We start from the raw sequence: 17833 nt of genomic DNA, 5'->3' as shown, positions 1-17833 counted from the left end.
AATGAAAAATCCTCAAAGGTGCTGTCGTATCTGGGCAAGCCAAGTTCTGTCCTAAAGTAGGATCCATAAATGAATCAGATCACTGTAGTTTTCAGCAACTGAGACCACGTGAAGGACCTTTACTTTTCTCCTACTGTTCTACGTTTTCTTCGGAAGTGCCATTGAGAATTTCCTCCTCAAATGAAATTCCTAAAAATGAAAAGTCCTCAAAGGTGCTATTGTATCTGGGCAAGCCAAGTTCTGTCCTAAAGTAGGATCCATAGATGAATCAGATCACTGTAGTGTTCAGCAACTGAGACCACGTGAAGGACCTTTACTTTTCTCCTACTGTTCTATGTTTTCTTCCAAAGTGCCATTGAGACTTTCCTCCTGAAATAAAATTCCTAAAAATGAAAAGTCCTCAAAGGGGCTGTCCTATCTGGGCAGGTTTCATCCTAAAGGAGAACCTTTTTGAAGATCAACAGATCAAAGTAGCGTTCAGCATCTGAAGCTAAATTAAGGACCACTCATGGTCATATACAGTATGTCCTACTGTCCTTCACCTTTTCATTTCCTTTTTATGTGTTAATGAGTATTTCCATGTGAAATAAAAATCCCCAAGATGAAAAGTCCTCAAAGGGGGTGTCCTAAATGGGCATGCCAAGCTCTTCTCTAAAAAAGGAACCTTGGACAATCATCAGATCATTGTAGGGATCAGCAACTGAAACCACATCAAGGACCGTCCATATATCTCCTACTCTACCACACTTTCTTCCAAAGTGCCAATGAGAATTTCCTCCTGAAATAAAATTCCCAAAAATGGAGTGTCCACAAAGTGGCTGACCTATTTGGGCAAACTCTGCCCTAAAAGAAGACCCCTTGATGATCAACAGATCACTGGTTCAGCAGCTGAAACCACAGGTGGTACCGATCCAGTATCTCCTACACTGTATCCACATTTTCTTGGCAAATTAAATTTGATGAATTTGGTGAATGGGGGTCACGGAACCTCCACTAGGGTTAATTCCAAAAGATAGACAGATTACTCTTCCACACTATAACTGCTTATGCTCAGAATACGCAATGGTTGAAATTAGCCTAATTTTGGTCCATAACTGATCCCATAGGTCCTGGCCCTACCTAATCCTCTACAGTTAAAGAAGACCTGTCATAAGATCAAAAGTGGACAGTTTCTGCTCTTATTTTGTCCCCTTGGCTATTTTTGAACTGGTGACGGGTCCTCTTTAAAGTGATGTAGCATCACATGCACTAAGCACTCTCTGATGAAATCTTTGAGAATTGTGGAGCCACTCAAGCCTGCGGCCTACTTAGACATCACAGGGAGAAGACACTGGTTCATATATGGCCACCTAAGCTAGGTAGGAACACCATCAGGTAACCAGTCTCTTGTTTTGAAAGATTGGGGGTAAGAAGTGTATATACTTCTCATATAAACAGTGACCACCTGAGTCATAATTAGAAAATGTTGGATGTGGACAGTCAGGAGACCCGACCTGGGCAGAGAAGGTGGGTCATGTAGGTTCCATAAATCCTCACGGTGGTGAAGGCCACAAGTAACATTACCTGTGGTCCTTCCTGAGTCCTATGACTGAAAATGTGATTAATGTTAAAAAAAAGAAGCAAAAAATAAAATAAAATCCAGGTTTCACCATAGTCCAAATGTCAGGATCCACATTAGTCTTTCCGATTTTCCGATCTCACTCTTTTCTCCGAGGCCCATTTACAATTCCTTTGTCGACAAAGTTCAAGTAACATGCTTATTTTCTAAATTCTGGGCTGAAAAGAAATGGGCCTTTGTAAAAAATAAAATAAAATAAAAAATACAAAGAAAGTCCATTTTGTGCTGTTCTAAGCTCTCCCAGTACAGTGACGAATGCTCGGAGACAGTGGTGGTTACCATAGTAACGCAGACCAAGAAATAATCAACAGATGAAAAAAAAAACCTTAACACAAAGGTTTTATCAGCTGGAAAAACAATATATAAACAGAAAACAGCCATAGAAGGAGCCTTGTGATTATTAGAATGGCTCCGCCATCTTATATGTTTGGTTTTTTTGTTTAAATTTTAAATCATTATGTGTTTTTTTCATATGTTTTTAACCTCTAGGGGGCAGTAATACCGTATTTGTAGTAATTAGCATTTTTGGTATAGTTATACCGCTTATTTTGGCCTAAGAAGTGACACTCGCTACCCGAAAAAGTTGTCATTTCCTTTCCATCATCTCTAGGCGACTTACACAAACGTTATTCAGTAGAGGGCGCTATAACGTGGTAGGAAAAGAAAGCTCCTCCCACTGTAAAAAATAAATCTATCGTCCGTCCTGAGGCATTGTGGGAATAAACTGTAAAATTAAAGTTGTACATAGGAAAAAAAATGTTGGCGTCAAGAACTCAACAATTTTTTTTTTAAATTTTTATCATTGTAGTCCAAGAGCTGCAATTTTTCTAATTTTTCATCAACATAGCGGGGAAAAAAATATATATTTTTAAATATTAATTATTTTTAAAACATTTTTTTTAGTCTCATTTTGGGATTTGCTTGCTTTATCGTTTGATCTCATACACTGTACTACTTCAATAGTCAGAGGTGTATCTAGGGTTTCTGGCACCTGGGGCAAGAATCCCCCCCCCAGGACATATGCGATTTGCACACTTAGTCATGTACCCACGAGCTCCTCTCCTTAATGCTCTCAATGATCAGTGAAAAGCTGAGAGAAGCGGGAAGAGAAGTTCGTTGTCACAGGACATTGCACATGTTTAGGATTCTCCCTGGCCGGTGGACAGTCATGTCAGCACAAGTATGCGATTTGTATACTTCTGACCACATTCCGACTAGACGTGCCCGGCCTCGCTTAGTTCATTTTCATTGACTGAGGCCACACATGTCTAGTCAGCATGTGACCGCATTAATGTAAATCGCCAGCAGGAGAGAATCCTGACAGCGTGCAGGGCGCACTGTGAGAAGTCAGAAGTCTGCAGTCACAAAGAATGACTGCAGACTCATTACAAACCTGGACATCCCCTTTAAAGCCCCTAACATAAATAAAAACATGAGTTCGTTAGCATCACACATAACATTTATATCGAGGTACCTTATTGATGACATCGTCTCTGCAGCTGTTCTCCTTCTTTTCTTCATCTTGTCCAGATCTCATGATGAGTTTTCTCATCCACAGCCGTCTCTACAGACTTCCATCTTCTCCGCTCTTTTGCATAAAATCTCCACATGACGCCCTTAAAGATGCAAGTGTCATTAAAATGCTCCTGAATAAAAAATAAAATTGCCCCTCACTATATTGTGTGCACAAAATATGACCCCCATACTGTCCCTCTTATGGTACATGCTCTTCACACTGACCTCTCCTTTCCATACCAGCCCCCTCTTCACACTGTCCTCTCACACTATGTCCCTCCTATAGGGCCCAGTATTTATACTGTACTCTATCATCACACTCCCCCTCCTTGGTATACTGTCCCCTCCTGGCTGTGCCCTCATACTGTCTCTCCATGCTACACCCCCACTATTCAGTTTCTATTCTGTGCCCACTCACTTTTGTCCCCCCATACTGTCTCCTCACACTATTCCCCTTCCTCTTCATACTGTCTCCTCTCACATCCCCCTGTTCACCATACTGTCTCCTCATATATTTACCTCCTCACTTTCTATACTACCTGCTCACCTAACTCCCCATACTGTGTCTGCACACATCCCATCACCCTCACTCCTCGTACTCTGTCCACATACATTTTTCACATCGCTCCTCATACTGTGCCCTCATTCTCCCATATTGTTTCCTCATACATGCCCCCAATTCCCCCATACTGTTTCCTCAAACATGCCCCCAATTCCCCCATACTGTTTTCTCATACATGCCCCCATTCCCCCATACTGTTTCCTCATACATGCCCCCCATTCCCCGGTATTGTTTCCTCATACATGCCCCCAATTCCCCCATACTGTTTCCTCATACATGCCCCCAATTCCCCCATACTGTTTCCTCAAACATGCCCCCAATTCCCCCATACTGTTTTCTCATACATGCCCCCAATTCCCCCATACTGTTTCCTCATACATGCCCCCCATTCCCCAATACTGTTTCCTTGTATATGCCCTCATTCCCCAATACTGTTTCCTCATACATGCCCCCCATTCCCTGATACTGTTTCCTCGTACATGCCCCCCATTCCCCGATACTGTTTCCTCGTACATGCCCTCATTCCCCAATACTGTTTCCTCATACATGCCTCCCATTCCCCTGTACTGTTTCCTCATATATGCCCCCATCTCCCCTTTTGCTCTTCATTTTGTGTCCTCAATTCTCCCCCACACATTAAATCCCCCATCCCCACTCCAAATCTCACCCCACACATAATAAATCCCCCTATCCCCACCCAAATTGTCCACACACATATTATTGTCCTCTACCCCACCCCATCATTTCCCTCTTCACCACCTCCATCATTGTCTTCTCCTCTGACACAGCCGGCCGCTGAATGATGACGTCATCCAGTGGCGCATCTGTGTGAGAGGAAGCGCGGGCAGGAAGACAGATCGCTGCAGTTCCACTATTTTCTCTTGTAGGCAGCAGAGCTGCATGGATTTCTCCCTGCCCGCCGCAGCCTCCCTGCAGGGGCCCTTTCCATCTCCGCACATGTTGGGAGCCGGCGCTCTGTAGCTTGACAGTCGGCACAGAAAACAGCTGACTCCCAGACCGGGGGCGACAGAATGCAGCCGCCAGGGGAGACACTGCGGACCGCCACATTAGGCAGCCCGACTGTACCCCCCTGCCGGCTGCGCCTGGGGCACATACCCTAGCTGCCCTCCCCCTAGATACCCCACTGTCAGTAGTGCAGCACATCATTCCTGCCAGTGAAAAATAGAACTTAACAGGAGTTCATAGAGTTCTAACCGCTTAGAGGCAACAGTGACTGTTGACTGTGGCATCTGGGGTGTTAAATGTCCGATTCTGCCCATTGCAGCAGGGTGTCGGTTATATATTGCTGTTGCTGGTGCAGGGTCATTTTCTGGGTCCTCCCAGTGCCTAAAATGTATGGTGCTTTGTGTTCAGATCCAGCCAGTATCATGACACCCCCATCCTTATATGCAATATTAGGGCAAATGTGCGGCATAGGTGTGACCCTGTTTCGAACCCCCTATTATGAACTGGAGCAGTTAGCTGAAGGCACCACTAGGGGGAGCTAACTGCATATGCATTTATATAGCTAGTATTTGACTCAATGGGAAATGTATGCATCTGTATGCAGTGAGCTCCCCCTAGTGGTTGCTGCAGGTAGTCACTATAAGGAACAATGTTACTGCAGGCAGGGAAATCAGATCAGTGCATTTTAGGCCATGTTCCTATACTCCATACATATTGTACCATTAATATTAATGCCTTTTATGACTGATATTATTATATTAAGTACTGTACTGTCATTTTTCATGATTCTTCCCTAGATACTGTCTATATGTTTCAGCATATATGTTTGTTTGTTTTTTTGACCAGGTGACCTAGTGTCTCGGGCGATGCATCACCTCCAGCCACTCAATATAAAGCAGCATGGTAACGGCACCCCCATGCACAACAAGCAAGGACCACTGTATTGGGAGCCTGAAGCCCTGTATACTCTGTGCTACTTCATGCACTGCCCCCAGATGGAGTGGGAGAACCCCAATGTGGAACCATCCAAAGTGACGCTACAGACAGAACGGTAAGAGTTTGCAACAATTATCTGCTCACTGTATGGCGGTTATTATTATTATAGAAGTTCCCCGGGGCTAAATTATGGAGGTAGTGTATGGTTCTGTTTTGGCACTATATGGTGCTATTATTTTAACACTATTATTCAATCGGGTTTCTAAAAGAGATATTTACTCCATTAATGTTAGATAGATACCTTGCATGCCGCCGGCAATGAAGTAATGGGTGCGCATGTGCGCTTGCTCATGCGTGCTTGCTCATGCGTGCTTGCTCATGCGTGCTTGCTCATGCATGCTTGCTCATGCACGGCCACTTTTCCATTTCCTGCTGTGAACATCAAAGCCCAGCTCTCGACTGTACTTAATATCTCAAGATATGAAATCACTGTATGATGGTTACATCTATCTGGGGAACAGGGCCCGCCCAAGCACAATTTTCAGAAATCCTCTCCATTCAGCTTCTATTCTCAGTTGTGAACACGCCATAAATTTGCCGTGCAAAAATGACCATTTAAATATATCCTTTCAACAGGTCAAAAGTCTCCGGTTTTTGCTCTTATTTTATTCCTGCTGCCCCTGTTCATTTATTTTTAATTATATCCGCCATATGGTACCAGAGATGTGAACCTTTTTATTTAATGCAAAAAATTTTTTATGGTCTTTACAAGGCGGTGTGACTCACAGGGTAATAATACAGAGCAGCCTTAAGACACGCCTCAGAGGATTTGTAAGCCACGCCCCAGAGGATCCTAAAAACATAAAAATTAGCACTGAATAAAAAAGCCCATATCTCCGGAACCATATGGTGGATTAAATAAAAAATAAAACAGCTAAAACTGGTCACTTTTGACCTGATGACAGCATGATTTAACACTGCTGTGGATCCATGAAAAAAAATCACTGCTTTGGTACCACCATGGGGTCTATATGAACCCATGGTTCCACAGCAGGGTTAAGCATGTAAAAGACAAGTAAACAGACAGTAGGAATGTAACCATACATCCCCAGGAACCGGACACAAATTGTTCCTCTTGAAATCTGTTATACAACAGGCTCTATCACATATCCAGCTGTTTCTTATTTGATTTATTACAAAACATCTTTTAGAAATTCTGGAATCCAATAATGGGTTTCCAAGACTTATTTCCATTATATAGTGTTATTCTGTCAGAAATCAGCAAAACACAGCTCTGTCTTGTTACCTGGCCAGCACGAATATACAATTTTCTCAGAGGTTGGAATTGGCATAAATTCTGAATATTCTGTCTGTCTATCTATCTATCTATCTAGACAAAAAAAAACAACAACCAGCACTCCTAATGTGAACACGTGCACGCTAGAATACTGCATAGACAAAAAAGAACACAGCAGCACATGTGCATGAATCTAGGCCATGTGAAAACACAGAAAAACATACAAAATAGATTATACTTCTCAAAAACATTTTTTTCAAAAAAAAATTTAAAAAATTATTTTTTACAAAACTTACAGCTCTACCTGTCCATAAATTGTAGACTTAGCCCAAGAGTGACATGTTTTGTCCATAGTTGTAGGCTGTTGGCCCAAAAGTGGCATGTACAGTAGGTGCCGCGGATGGTGGGCATACATGAATTGGCCCATTTATGCGCTAAGAACCTTCATTTTCATCTATTACTGTAAGTTTTGTAAAAAAAAATTGTAACTTTTTTTTAGAAGTATAATCTATTTTGAATGTTTTTCTGTGTTTTCACATGACCTAGATTCATGCACATGTGCTACTGTGTTCTTTTTTTGTCTGTCTATCTATCTATCTATTATCTTTTCTATTGTCTATCTTCTATCTATCTATCTATCTATTATCTTTTCTATTGTCTATCTATCTATCTATCTATCTATCTATCTATCTATCTATCTATCTATCTATTATCTATCTAACTATTATCTTTTCTATTGTCTATCTTCTATCTATCTATCTATCTATCTATCTATCTACCGGTATCTATCAAAGAAATAGAAAAATAGAGCAGCACATTCAGCATGGAAAGAATCTGGGTGCAAAAGAGCTTCCACGGGCTTATACCAAACCTTGCATGTAGTAGTCCAGAAAAGGAAGCAGCACACCACTGTCTGTGAATAAGATGCTATATTATATTTAGCCCATGATGGCGACGTTCCGGTTCAGTGTAGCAAATCTTTTTTGCTTGAAAAAGGTTCACTACACTGAACCGAAACGTTGCCATCATGGGCTAAATAAAATAGCTTCTTATTCACAGACAGTGGTGTGCTGCTTCCTTTTTTGGACTACTATCTATCTGTCTATTATCTTTCTATCTATTATCTATCATCTATCTATTCTCTATGTCTGTATCACTGTGTCTGTGAGGCAAGAGAGTCAATGTGTCTGTGAGGTAGGAGAGTCGCTGTGTCTGTGTGGCAGGAGAGTCACTGTGTCTGTGAGGAAGGAGAGTCACTGTGTCTGTGAGGAAGGAGAGTCACTGTGTCTGTGAGGCAGGAGAGTCACTGTGTCTGTGAGGCAGGAGAGTCACTGTGTCTGTGAGGCAAGAGAGCCACTGTGTCTGTGAGGCAGGAGAGTCACTGTGTCTGTGAGGTAGGAGAGTCCCTGTGTCTGTGAGGTAGGAGAGTCACTGTGTTGGTGAAGCACGATAGTCACTGCGTCTGTGAGGCAGGAGAGTCACTGTGTCTGTGAGGCAGGAGAGTCACTGTGTCTGTGAAGCAGGAGAGTCACTGTATCTGTGAGGTAGGAGAGTCACTGTGTCGGTGAGGCAGGAGAGTCACTGTGTCTGTGAGGCAGGAGAGTCACTGTGTCTGTGTGGCAGGAGAGTCACTATGTCTGTGAGGCAGGAGAGTCACTCTGTCTGTGAGGCAGGAGAGTCACTGTGTCTGTGAGGCAGAAGAGTCACTGTGTCTGTGAGGCAGGAGAGTCACTGTTTCTGTGAGGCAGGAGAGTCACTGTGTCTGTGTGGCAGGAGAGTCACTGTGTCTGTGAGGCAGGAGAGTCACTGTGTCTGTGAGGCAGGAGAGTCACTGTGTCTGTGAGGCAGGAGAGTCACTGTGTCTGTGTGGCAGGAGAGTCACTGTGTCTGTTAGGCAGGAGAGTCACTGTGTCTGTGAGACAGGAGAGTCACTGTGTCTATGAGGCAGGAGAGTCACTGTGTCTGTGAGGCAGGAGAGTCACTGTGTCGGTGAAGCATGATAGTCACTGCGTCTGTGAGGCAGGAGAGTCACTGTGTCTGTGAGGCAGGAGAGTCACTGTGTCTGTGAAGCAGGAGAGTCACTGTATCTGTTTAGTAGGAGAGTCACTGTCGGTGAGGCAGGAGAGTCACTGTGTCTGTGAGGCAGGAGAGTCACTGTGTCTGTGTGGCAGGAGAGTCACTGTGTCTGTGAGGCAGGAGAGTCACTGTGTCTGTGAGGCAGGAGAGTCACTGTGTCTGTGAGGCAGGAGAGTCACTGTGTATGTGAGGCAGGAGAGTCACTGTGTCTGTGAGGCAGGAGAGTCACTATGTATGTGAGGCAGGAGAGTCACTGTCTGTGAGGCAGGAGAGTCACTGTGTCTATGAGGCAGGAGAGTCACTGTGTCCATGAGGCAGGAGAGTAACTGTGTCTGTGAAGCAGGAGAGTCACTGTGTCGTGAGGAAGAAGAGTCACTGTCTGTGAGGCAGGAGAGTCACTGTGTCTGTGAGGCAAGAGAGTCACTGTGTCTGAGGCAGGAAAGTCACTGTGTCTGTGAGGCAGGAGAGTCACTGTGTCTGTGAGGCAGGAGAGTCACTGTGTCTGTGAGGCAGGATAGTCACTGTGTCTGTGAGGCAGGAGAGTCACTGTGTCTGTGAGGCAGGAGAGTCACTGTGTCTGTGAGGCAGGAGAATCACTGTGTCTGTGAGGCAGGAGAGTCACTGTCTGTGAGGCAGGAGAGTCACTGTGTCTGTGTGGCAGGAGAGTCACTGTGTGAGGCAGGAGAGTCACTGTGCCTGTGAAGCAGGAGAGTCACTGTGTCTGTGAGGCAGGAGAGTCACTGTGTCTGTGAGGCAGGAGAGTCACTGTGTCTGTGAGGCAGGAGAGTCACTGTGTCTGTGTGGCAGGAGTCACTGTGCCTGTGAAGCAGGAGAGTCACTGTGTCTATGAGGCAGGAGGGTCATTGTGTCTGTGAAGCAGGAGAGTCACTGCGTCTGTGAGGCAGGAGAGTCACTGTGTGAGGCAGGAGAGTCACTGTGTCTGTGTGGCAGAAGAGTCACTGTATCTCTGAGGTAGGAGAGTCACTGTGTGAGGCAGGAGAGTCACTGTCTGTGAGGCAGGAGAGTCACTGCGTCTGTGAGGCAGGACAGTCAATGCGTCTGTGAGGCAGGAGAGTCACTGCGTCTGTGAGGCAGGACAGTCACTGCGTCTGTGAGGCAGAAGAGTCACTGTATCTCTGAGGTAGGAGAGTAACTGTGTGAGGCAGGAGAGTCACTGTGTCTGTGAGGCAGGAGAGTCACTGTCTGTGAGGCAGGAGAGTCACTGTGTCTGTGAGGCAGGAGAGTCACTGTCTGTGAGGCAGGAGAGTCACTGTGTCTGTGAGGCAGGACCACGGAGTGACACAGCTGGCAGATGGTGATAACTTGGTCAGTGGTATTATCGTGCTGCTGCATTTCAATCACACATACACATCTTTTCAGAGCAATTGGAGGCTTTCGAGTTCATTTCACAAAATTTGCTCATCCGTAATGGGTTATCAGATAAGACATGATCATACGCTTATATTATTATTATTACTGAAAATCCTAATTTTGCTACCTATGTCCCATCAGCCTTTGCTTTAGACATGATAATGGAACAAAATATTTTTTGTATCTTTTTTTTTTAGTTTTGATGTGTAGATTCCAGGTATCTGCACCACACAATAATATAACAAATCAATTTTGTACTTTGAGCAAAAATTGCAGTATTATTATTGTAGTTTTGCGAGGTGTCTCAGCACTATTATCCAGCCTTGGGTAAAACCAGCTTTCACTGTGATTTTATTGTCCTACCATATCAATTTTCATGCGACCTTCCCATGATGAGAGGCAGGGAATCCTTTTATTCGGTAACATAACAATGTCACCTTCATATGGATTTCTGATCAAATTACAGGCCGGTCTGTCCTGTTATCCTGTTCCGCTTCTTATCTGTAATATCGGACATTTGGTTTTCCATTTGAACAAATCTGAGACAGATAGTTGGGTTATGATTAAACAGGAATGAATAAAAATATTGTATTGAGGCTGCTATATCATTTAATTACCAAGAGAAACAGAAAAATCAGCATTAATAATACTACCATATGGTCTAAATATTTATGCCATATAATAGAAAGCCTCCAAGATAAAATATTGTGTTAAGGCCCTTATCTGATTTCATTACTAATGAAGTGAAAAATCAGCATTATATAACTACCATATGGTTCCAAAGATAAACTACCATAATACGTTCTAAATATTACCGTCATATACTGTAAAAGGAAGGGCCCAATATTAAAATACTGTGTGAAGGCACTGTGTAATTTAATTATCAAGAGAGAAATGGAAAAATCAGCTTTATATCACTACCATGTGGCCCCAATGAAAAACTACCGTCATACAGTCTAAATATTACTGCTAAATTATAGGCAGGGCCCTGAGTAAAAATATTGTATTAAGGCCCCTATCTCAAAGCGGGAAACAGAAAAATATAAATTATATCACTGCCATATGGTTCCAAGGTAATACTACTGTAATAAAGTCTAAATAATACTGCTATACAGCAGGAATGTCAATGGGTAAAAAAATATTACATTTAGCCCCCTATCTCATTTCATTACGATGAGAGAAAAGGAAAAATCAGCATTATATCACTCCCATATGGTTCCAAGGTAATGCTACTGCAATAAGGTGTAAATATACTGTTATATAACAGGAAGGCCTCTGGGTAAAAATATTATATTTAGGGCCCTATGTTATTTCATTACACAGAGAGACCCAGAAAAGCAGCATTATATCACTGCCATACGGTTCCAATAATACTACCGTAATAAGGTCTAAATAATACTTCTATATCTTATGGGGTTCAACTCAGCAGTCAGAGACAAATTTAAATCAGGCAAAATGAAAAATTGCCCAAAGGTCGTCATCACTCCAACTGACACAACAGGCCCAATGTTTCCATGTCTCATTAGGGGCCCACAATGAAATTGGCGGTAAAGCAAAACAATTTTTGCCTCACTGTCACCAGTAACGAGCCAACAGAGTTTGTCATCGCAGTTCCTTAGCATACTACCGATATATGACACTAGTGTTTGGACGTCATGTGGTGGTACTGTTTTGGAGCTGTTAGTTACTACTCTGTGTGCACCATATTGCTGTATTTTTTTTTTTTACTACTTTGTAGAATTATACGTATTTATAGTATAGCAAGGAGCAAAATGCTGCATCCTACACCCTTGGCGGAAAAAAGTCTTGCGTTGGACTTTACGCAGCAATAAACAATCTTTGCATCCCTGAACCAAATGTGTCAGGAAAAAATAAGCACCCCCCCTACGAATGTTATCCACCATGTCTTACAAGGCGATGACTGTTTTTTTGCATTAGAAACTACTGTATATCTCATTTGAAAGATACTGTGATAAACAGCTAACCTGCAAATCACTTAATTTTAAAATAATATTGTCTTATCCCTGAAACATCTCTCCAAAAGGTCGGCACGATGTGTTTCCTAGTTTCTGTGTAACGTGCGTTTCTCTGCCCATTGTTAAGTTTAATCCATATCTAGCAGCAGAGAAGCAGAGGCTGGTTATAGGAAGTGGGCCGGTCTTCCTCTGTGGACAGGAAGTGAGAGCGAGACTTTGCCTCTATACAGAAAGTAGAGCTGGTGTTTGTCTCTCACTAAAGGAAGTGGGCCTGGTACTTGTCTCACTACAGGAAGTGGGCCTGGTATTTGTCTCACTACAGGAAGTGGGCCTGGTATTTGTCTCACTACAGGAAGTGGACCTGGTATTTGTCTCACTACTGGAAGTGGACCTGGTATTTGTCTCACTACAGGAAGTGGAGCTGGTATTTGTCTCACTACAGGAAGTGGGGCTGGTATTTGTCTCACTACAGGAAGTGGGGCTGGTACTTGTCTCACTACAGGAAGTGGGCCTGGTATTTGTCTCACTACAGGAAGTGGGCCTGGTATTTGTCTCACTACAGGAAGTGGACCTAGTATTTGTCTCACTACTGGAAGTGGACCTGGTATTTGTCTCACTACAGGAAGTGGAGCTGGTATTTGTCTCACTACAGGAAGTGGGGCTGGTATTTGTCTCACTACTGGAAGTGGGGCTGGTATTTGTCTCACTACAGGAAGTGGGGCTGGTATTTGTCTCACTACAGGAAGTGGGGCTAGTATTTGTCTCACAACAGGAAGTGGGGCTGGTATTTGTCTCACTACAGGAAGTGGGGCTGGTATTTGTCTCACTACAGGAAGTGGGGCTGGTATTTGTCTCACTACAGGAAGTGGACCTGGTATTTGTCTCACTACAGGAAGTGGGGCTGGTATTTGTCTCACTACTGGAAGTGGGGCTGGTATTTGTCTCACTACAGGAAGTGGGGCTGTTATTTGTCTCACTACAGGAAGTGGGGCTGGTATTTGTCTCACAACAGGAAGTGGGGCTGGTATTTGTCTCACTACAGGAAGTGCACCTGGTATTTGTCTCACTACAGGAAGTGGGGCTGGTATTTGTCTCACTACAGGAAGTGGGGCTGGTATTTGTCTCACTACAGGAAGTGGACCTGGTATTTGTCTCACTACAGGAAGTGGGGCTGGTATTTGTCTCACTACTGGAAGTGGGGCTGGTATTTGTCTCACTACAGGAAGTGGGGCTGTTATTTGTCTCACTACAGGAAGTGGGGCTGGTATTTGTCTCACAACAGGAAGTGGGGCTGGTATTTGTCTCACTACAGGAAGTGGGGCTGGTAGTTGTCTCACTACAGAAATTGGGGCTGGTATTTGTCTCACTACAGGAAGTGGACCTGGTATTTGTCTCACTACAGGAAGTGGGGCTGGTATTTGTCTCACTACAGGAAGTGGGGCTGGTAGTTGTCTCACTACAGGAAGTGGACCTGGTATTTGTCTCACTACAGGAAGTGGGCCTGGTATTTGTCTTACTACTGGAAGTGGGCCTGGTATTTGTCTCACTACAGGAAGTGGGGCTGGTATTTGTCTCACTATAGAAAGTGGTGCTGGTCTTTGTCTCTCACTACAAGAAGTGGGGCTGGTATATGTTTGACTACAGGAAGTGGGGCTGGTATTTGTCTCTCACTACAAGAAGTGGGTCTGATATTTGTCTCATAATAGGAAATGGGGCTGGTATTTGTCTCACTACAGGAAGTGGGCCTGGTATTTGTCTCACTACAGGAAGTGGACCTGGTATTTGTCTCACTACTGGAAGTGGGGCTGGTATTTGTCTCACTACAGGAAGTGGGGCTGTTATTTGTCTCACTACAGGAAGTGGGGCTGGTATTTGTCTCACTACAGGAAGTGGGGCTGGTATTTGTCTCACTACAGGAAGTGGACCTGGTATTTGTCTCACTACAGGAAGTGGGGCTGGTATTTGTCTCACTACTGGAAGTGGGGCTGGTATTTGTCTCACTACAGGAAGTGGCGCTGTTATTTGTCTCACTACAGGAAGTGGGGCTGGTATTTGTCTCACAACAGGAAGTGGGGCTGGTATTTGTCTCACTACAGGAAGTGGGGCTGGTAGTTGTCTCACTACAGAAATTGGGGCTGGTATTTGTCTCACTACAGGAAGTGGACCTGGTATTTGTCTCACTACAGGAAGTGGGGCTGGTATTTGTCTCACTACAGGAAGTGGGGCTGGTAGTTGTCTCACTACAGGAAGTGGACCTGGTATTTGTCTCACTACAGGAAGTGGGCCTGGTATTTGTCTTACTACTGGAAGTGGGCCTGGTATTTGTCTCACTACAGGAAGTGGGGCTGGTATTTGTCTCACTATAGAACGTGGTGCTGGTCTTTGTCTCTCACTACAAGAAGTGGGGCTGGTATATGTTTGACTACAGGAAGTGGGGCTGGTATTTGTCTCTCACTACAAGAAGTGGGTCTGATATTTGTCTCATAATAGGAAATGGGGCTGGTATTTGTCTCACTACAGGAAGTGGGCCTGGTATTTGTCTCACTACAGGAAGTGGACCTGGTATTTGTCTCACTACAGGAAGTGGCCGCCTGGTATTTGTCTACCTACAGGAAGTGAGCCTGGAATTTGTCTCACTACAGGAAGTGGGCCTGGTATTTGCCTCACTACAGGAAGTGGACCTGGCATTTGTCTCACTGCAGGAAGTGGGGCTGGTATTTGTCTCACAACAGGAAGTGGGGCTGGTATTTGTCTCACTACAGAAAGTGTTGCTTGTCTTTGTCTCACTACAGGAAGTGGGCTGGTCTTTGTCTCGCCCTACAAGTGGGGTTGGTCTTTGTCTCTCACTACAGGAAGTAGGGGTGGTATTTGTCTCACACTACAGGAAGTGGGGCTGGTCTTTGTCTCTCCCTACAGGAAGTGGGGTAGGTCTTTGTCTCTCCATACAAGAAGTGGGGCTGGTATTTGTCTCTCACTACAGGAAGTGGGGCTGGTCTTTGTCTCGCCCTACAAGAAGTGGGGTTGGTCTTTGTCTCTCACTACAGGAAGTGGAGCTGGTCTTTGTCTCTCACTAAAGGAAGTGGGGCTGGTATTTGTCTCTCCCTACAAGAAGTGGGGCTGGTCTTGTCTCGCTACAGGAAGTGGAGCTGGTATTTCTCTCACTACAGGAAGTGGGGCTGGTCTTTGTCTCTCCCTACAGGAAGTGGGGTAGGTCTTTGTCTCTCCATACAAGAAGTGGGGCTGGTATTTGTCTCTCACTACAGGAAGTGGGGCTGGTTTTTGTCTTGCCATACAAGAAGTGGGGTTGGTCTTTGTCTCTTACTTACAAGAAGTAGGGTTGGTCTTTGTGTCTCACTACAGGAAGTGGAGCTGGTATTTGTCTCTCACTAAAGGAAGTGGGGCTGGTCTTTTTCTCTCACTACAGAAGTGGGGTTGGTCTTTGTCTCTCTGCTGTCCTGGCATAGTAGTAGAGGCGGACTTCAGTTCAGGACAAGCACAATTCAAGGCCTACTGGGAAATGAGTGAAAGTAAGTACCAGCACCGTCAGTGCTTTCAGAATTCTGCTGAATAGGAACTGCCCATGCAAATAAAGTCGATAGCAAGTCACAGAACACAAGATTCGGGGCAGTTCCTCAACGTATTTATCTGATATGTGCACGAAAAGCAGTTTTAACTTATTGTGGGGAGATCATGACCATTGTCCTGGAGCTGAGCAAAGTTCGGAACAGTTGGCAACTATGCTTTAATGCCTGAAAATAGAAGACCAGTGCTATTACTCCAAAGCTATAGGCTTTGTGCAGGGAAAATTCTCTAACAAATCTGTTATGCTGATATAGTCCTAGAATTCTTTGAAATAGGAGTTGTCATATAATTCATGACGTACAATGTTTCTCTATAATGTGATTTCCATTTCACTCGAGGCAAATAGAAGCAGAATGTCAATCATTGAAAAATATGTTTAATATCCTGGGTGACGTCTCCAATTCCAGAAGAGACCTCTATTCTATAAGCTAATTAATGACATAACTCATGTCTGCGATGTAAAACACACGATGAAAGCTGCTTGTGAAAATTCACAGATGGCAGAAGGAAAAAAAAAGAAAACAAACAGAAACACGAAAATCTGCTTCTAATGATGTTACTCTCTCCAGTTTCAAACTTTGTCTTGTTAATGTGACTAACAACGTTTCCATCTTCTTATCTTAAAGGGACGTGTATTTATTTAGGTGGTTCTATGTGACTATATGTTAATAGGACATCAGAAGACAGCTCCTCCTAGAGGAAGGGATTTTGGAGCCGCCAAGACAGTGTCACAAAAACTAGGAGACGCAGTACATTCCCCCCACCTTTTCCTTTGCCGGAATGAATCCAGCTGGTGTATGGAGTATGATGTGTATGAATTTGGTATTGGAAAAAAACTTCATTTTTTCATATGGACTCTATGAAGTTTTTTTTAACATACCAAACTCAGAGAGACCTCAATAAGCCCTGATGCCATTTCTTTCAATTATTTCCGATCGGATTCCGATTCCATCCTAACCAAGTTCTCTTGCATGTTTTGTTTTTTTGTCATAACCTCCTCTTATGCATGATAACAACAAGGCTTCTCTAGTGCTGCACTAATCCTCTCGATCTTTCTTCCTTACTTCCGCTATTACTGATGAATTACTAAAAAAATAGGATTCTTCCATCTCCCTCTCCAACTTGATGTTGAATCTAGTGTCTGTAGCTATTCGATTTTTTTAGATTATTTGCCACAGTATCAGAGGTGTAGCTAGGGGTACAGCACAGGGGGGAACAAAACGCATATGAGTGTGCCCTTAACCTGGATAATCACGTATACAACTAAAGAAGTTCTCCCTCATTACACCTCACCAGATGATAGAACAGTTACTAGATAACATACACTATACAGAGACCAAGACCAGTATTACTGTTATATAGAGCCCACATAGAGGTAGGTTACAGTCCTGCAGACCATATAATGCGGTAGATTACAGTACAGTTATATACAGTGACTTACAGGTGATGTTCCTTCTGTTGAAGCCATTCATTCTTCCTTTCTTTTCCATCTGGCCCAGACCGTCAAGACAACTTCTTCCAGCCATTACTTATCTTCAGAGTTTACAATTCAAACACATGTGATTTCTCACATCTTCAGCACTGTCCTCACCTGATTTACCTAATTGTTACCTTATTTAACCCTTTTGCAGGATTTGCTGGGGGGGTGCTCCTCTTAGTGTCTCACATAGTAATAATGCCAACCTTTATGCTCCCTAAAAATATTAATTACATTTGTGAGCAACCTAAAAAATAATAGTGCTCTCTTTGTTCCCATAAAAAATAATAATGCCCCCTATGATGGATATAATATCCTGTGTCCCTATAATGTAATAATGACCCCTAATGCCTACTTAATATATAATATTTTCCTGAGTGCCCCTAAAAAGAAATAATGTCCCCTGAGTGTCACCTTAACAATTTATTATGCACCGTGAACTTGCCCTTTACAATAA

General features: G+C 43.6%; 1 protein-coding gene across 2 annotated transcripts in view; it reads left to right on the top strand.

The window, feature by feature from the left end:
• ABTB3 (ankyrin repeat and BTB domain containing 3) overlaps nt 1-17833 on the top strand; it is a 202861-nt gene that overhangs the window by 133850 nt on the left and 51178 nt on the right. For both annotated transcript variants that reach the window (XM_069763450.1, XM_069763449.1), the window contains one exon: nt 5508-5712. In XM_069763450.1, the coding sequence (XP_069619551.1) occupies nt 5508-5712 (205 nt within the window). The remainder of the gene's footprint in view (nt 1-5507; nt 5713-17833) is intronic.

Source organism: Ranitomeya imitator, chromosome 4 (genome assembly GCF_032444005.1).
Source record: "Ranitomeya imitator isolate aRanImi1 chromosome 4, aRanImi1.pri, whole genome shotgun sequence".
NCBI lineage: Eukaryota > Metazoa > Chordata > Amphibia > Anura > Dendrobatidae > Ranitomeya > Ranitomeya imitator.
The sequence above is the reverse complement of the archived record's forward strand: the minus strand, read 5'-3'. Positions and strand labels throughout refer to the sequence as shown.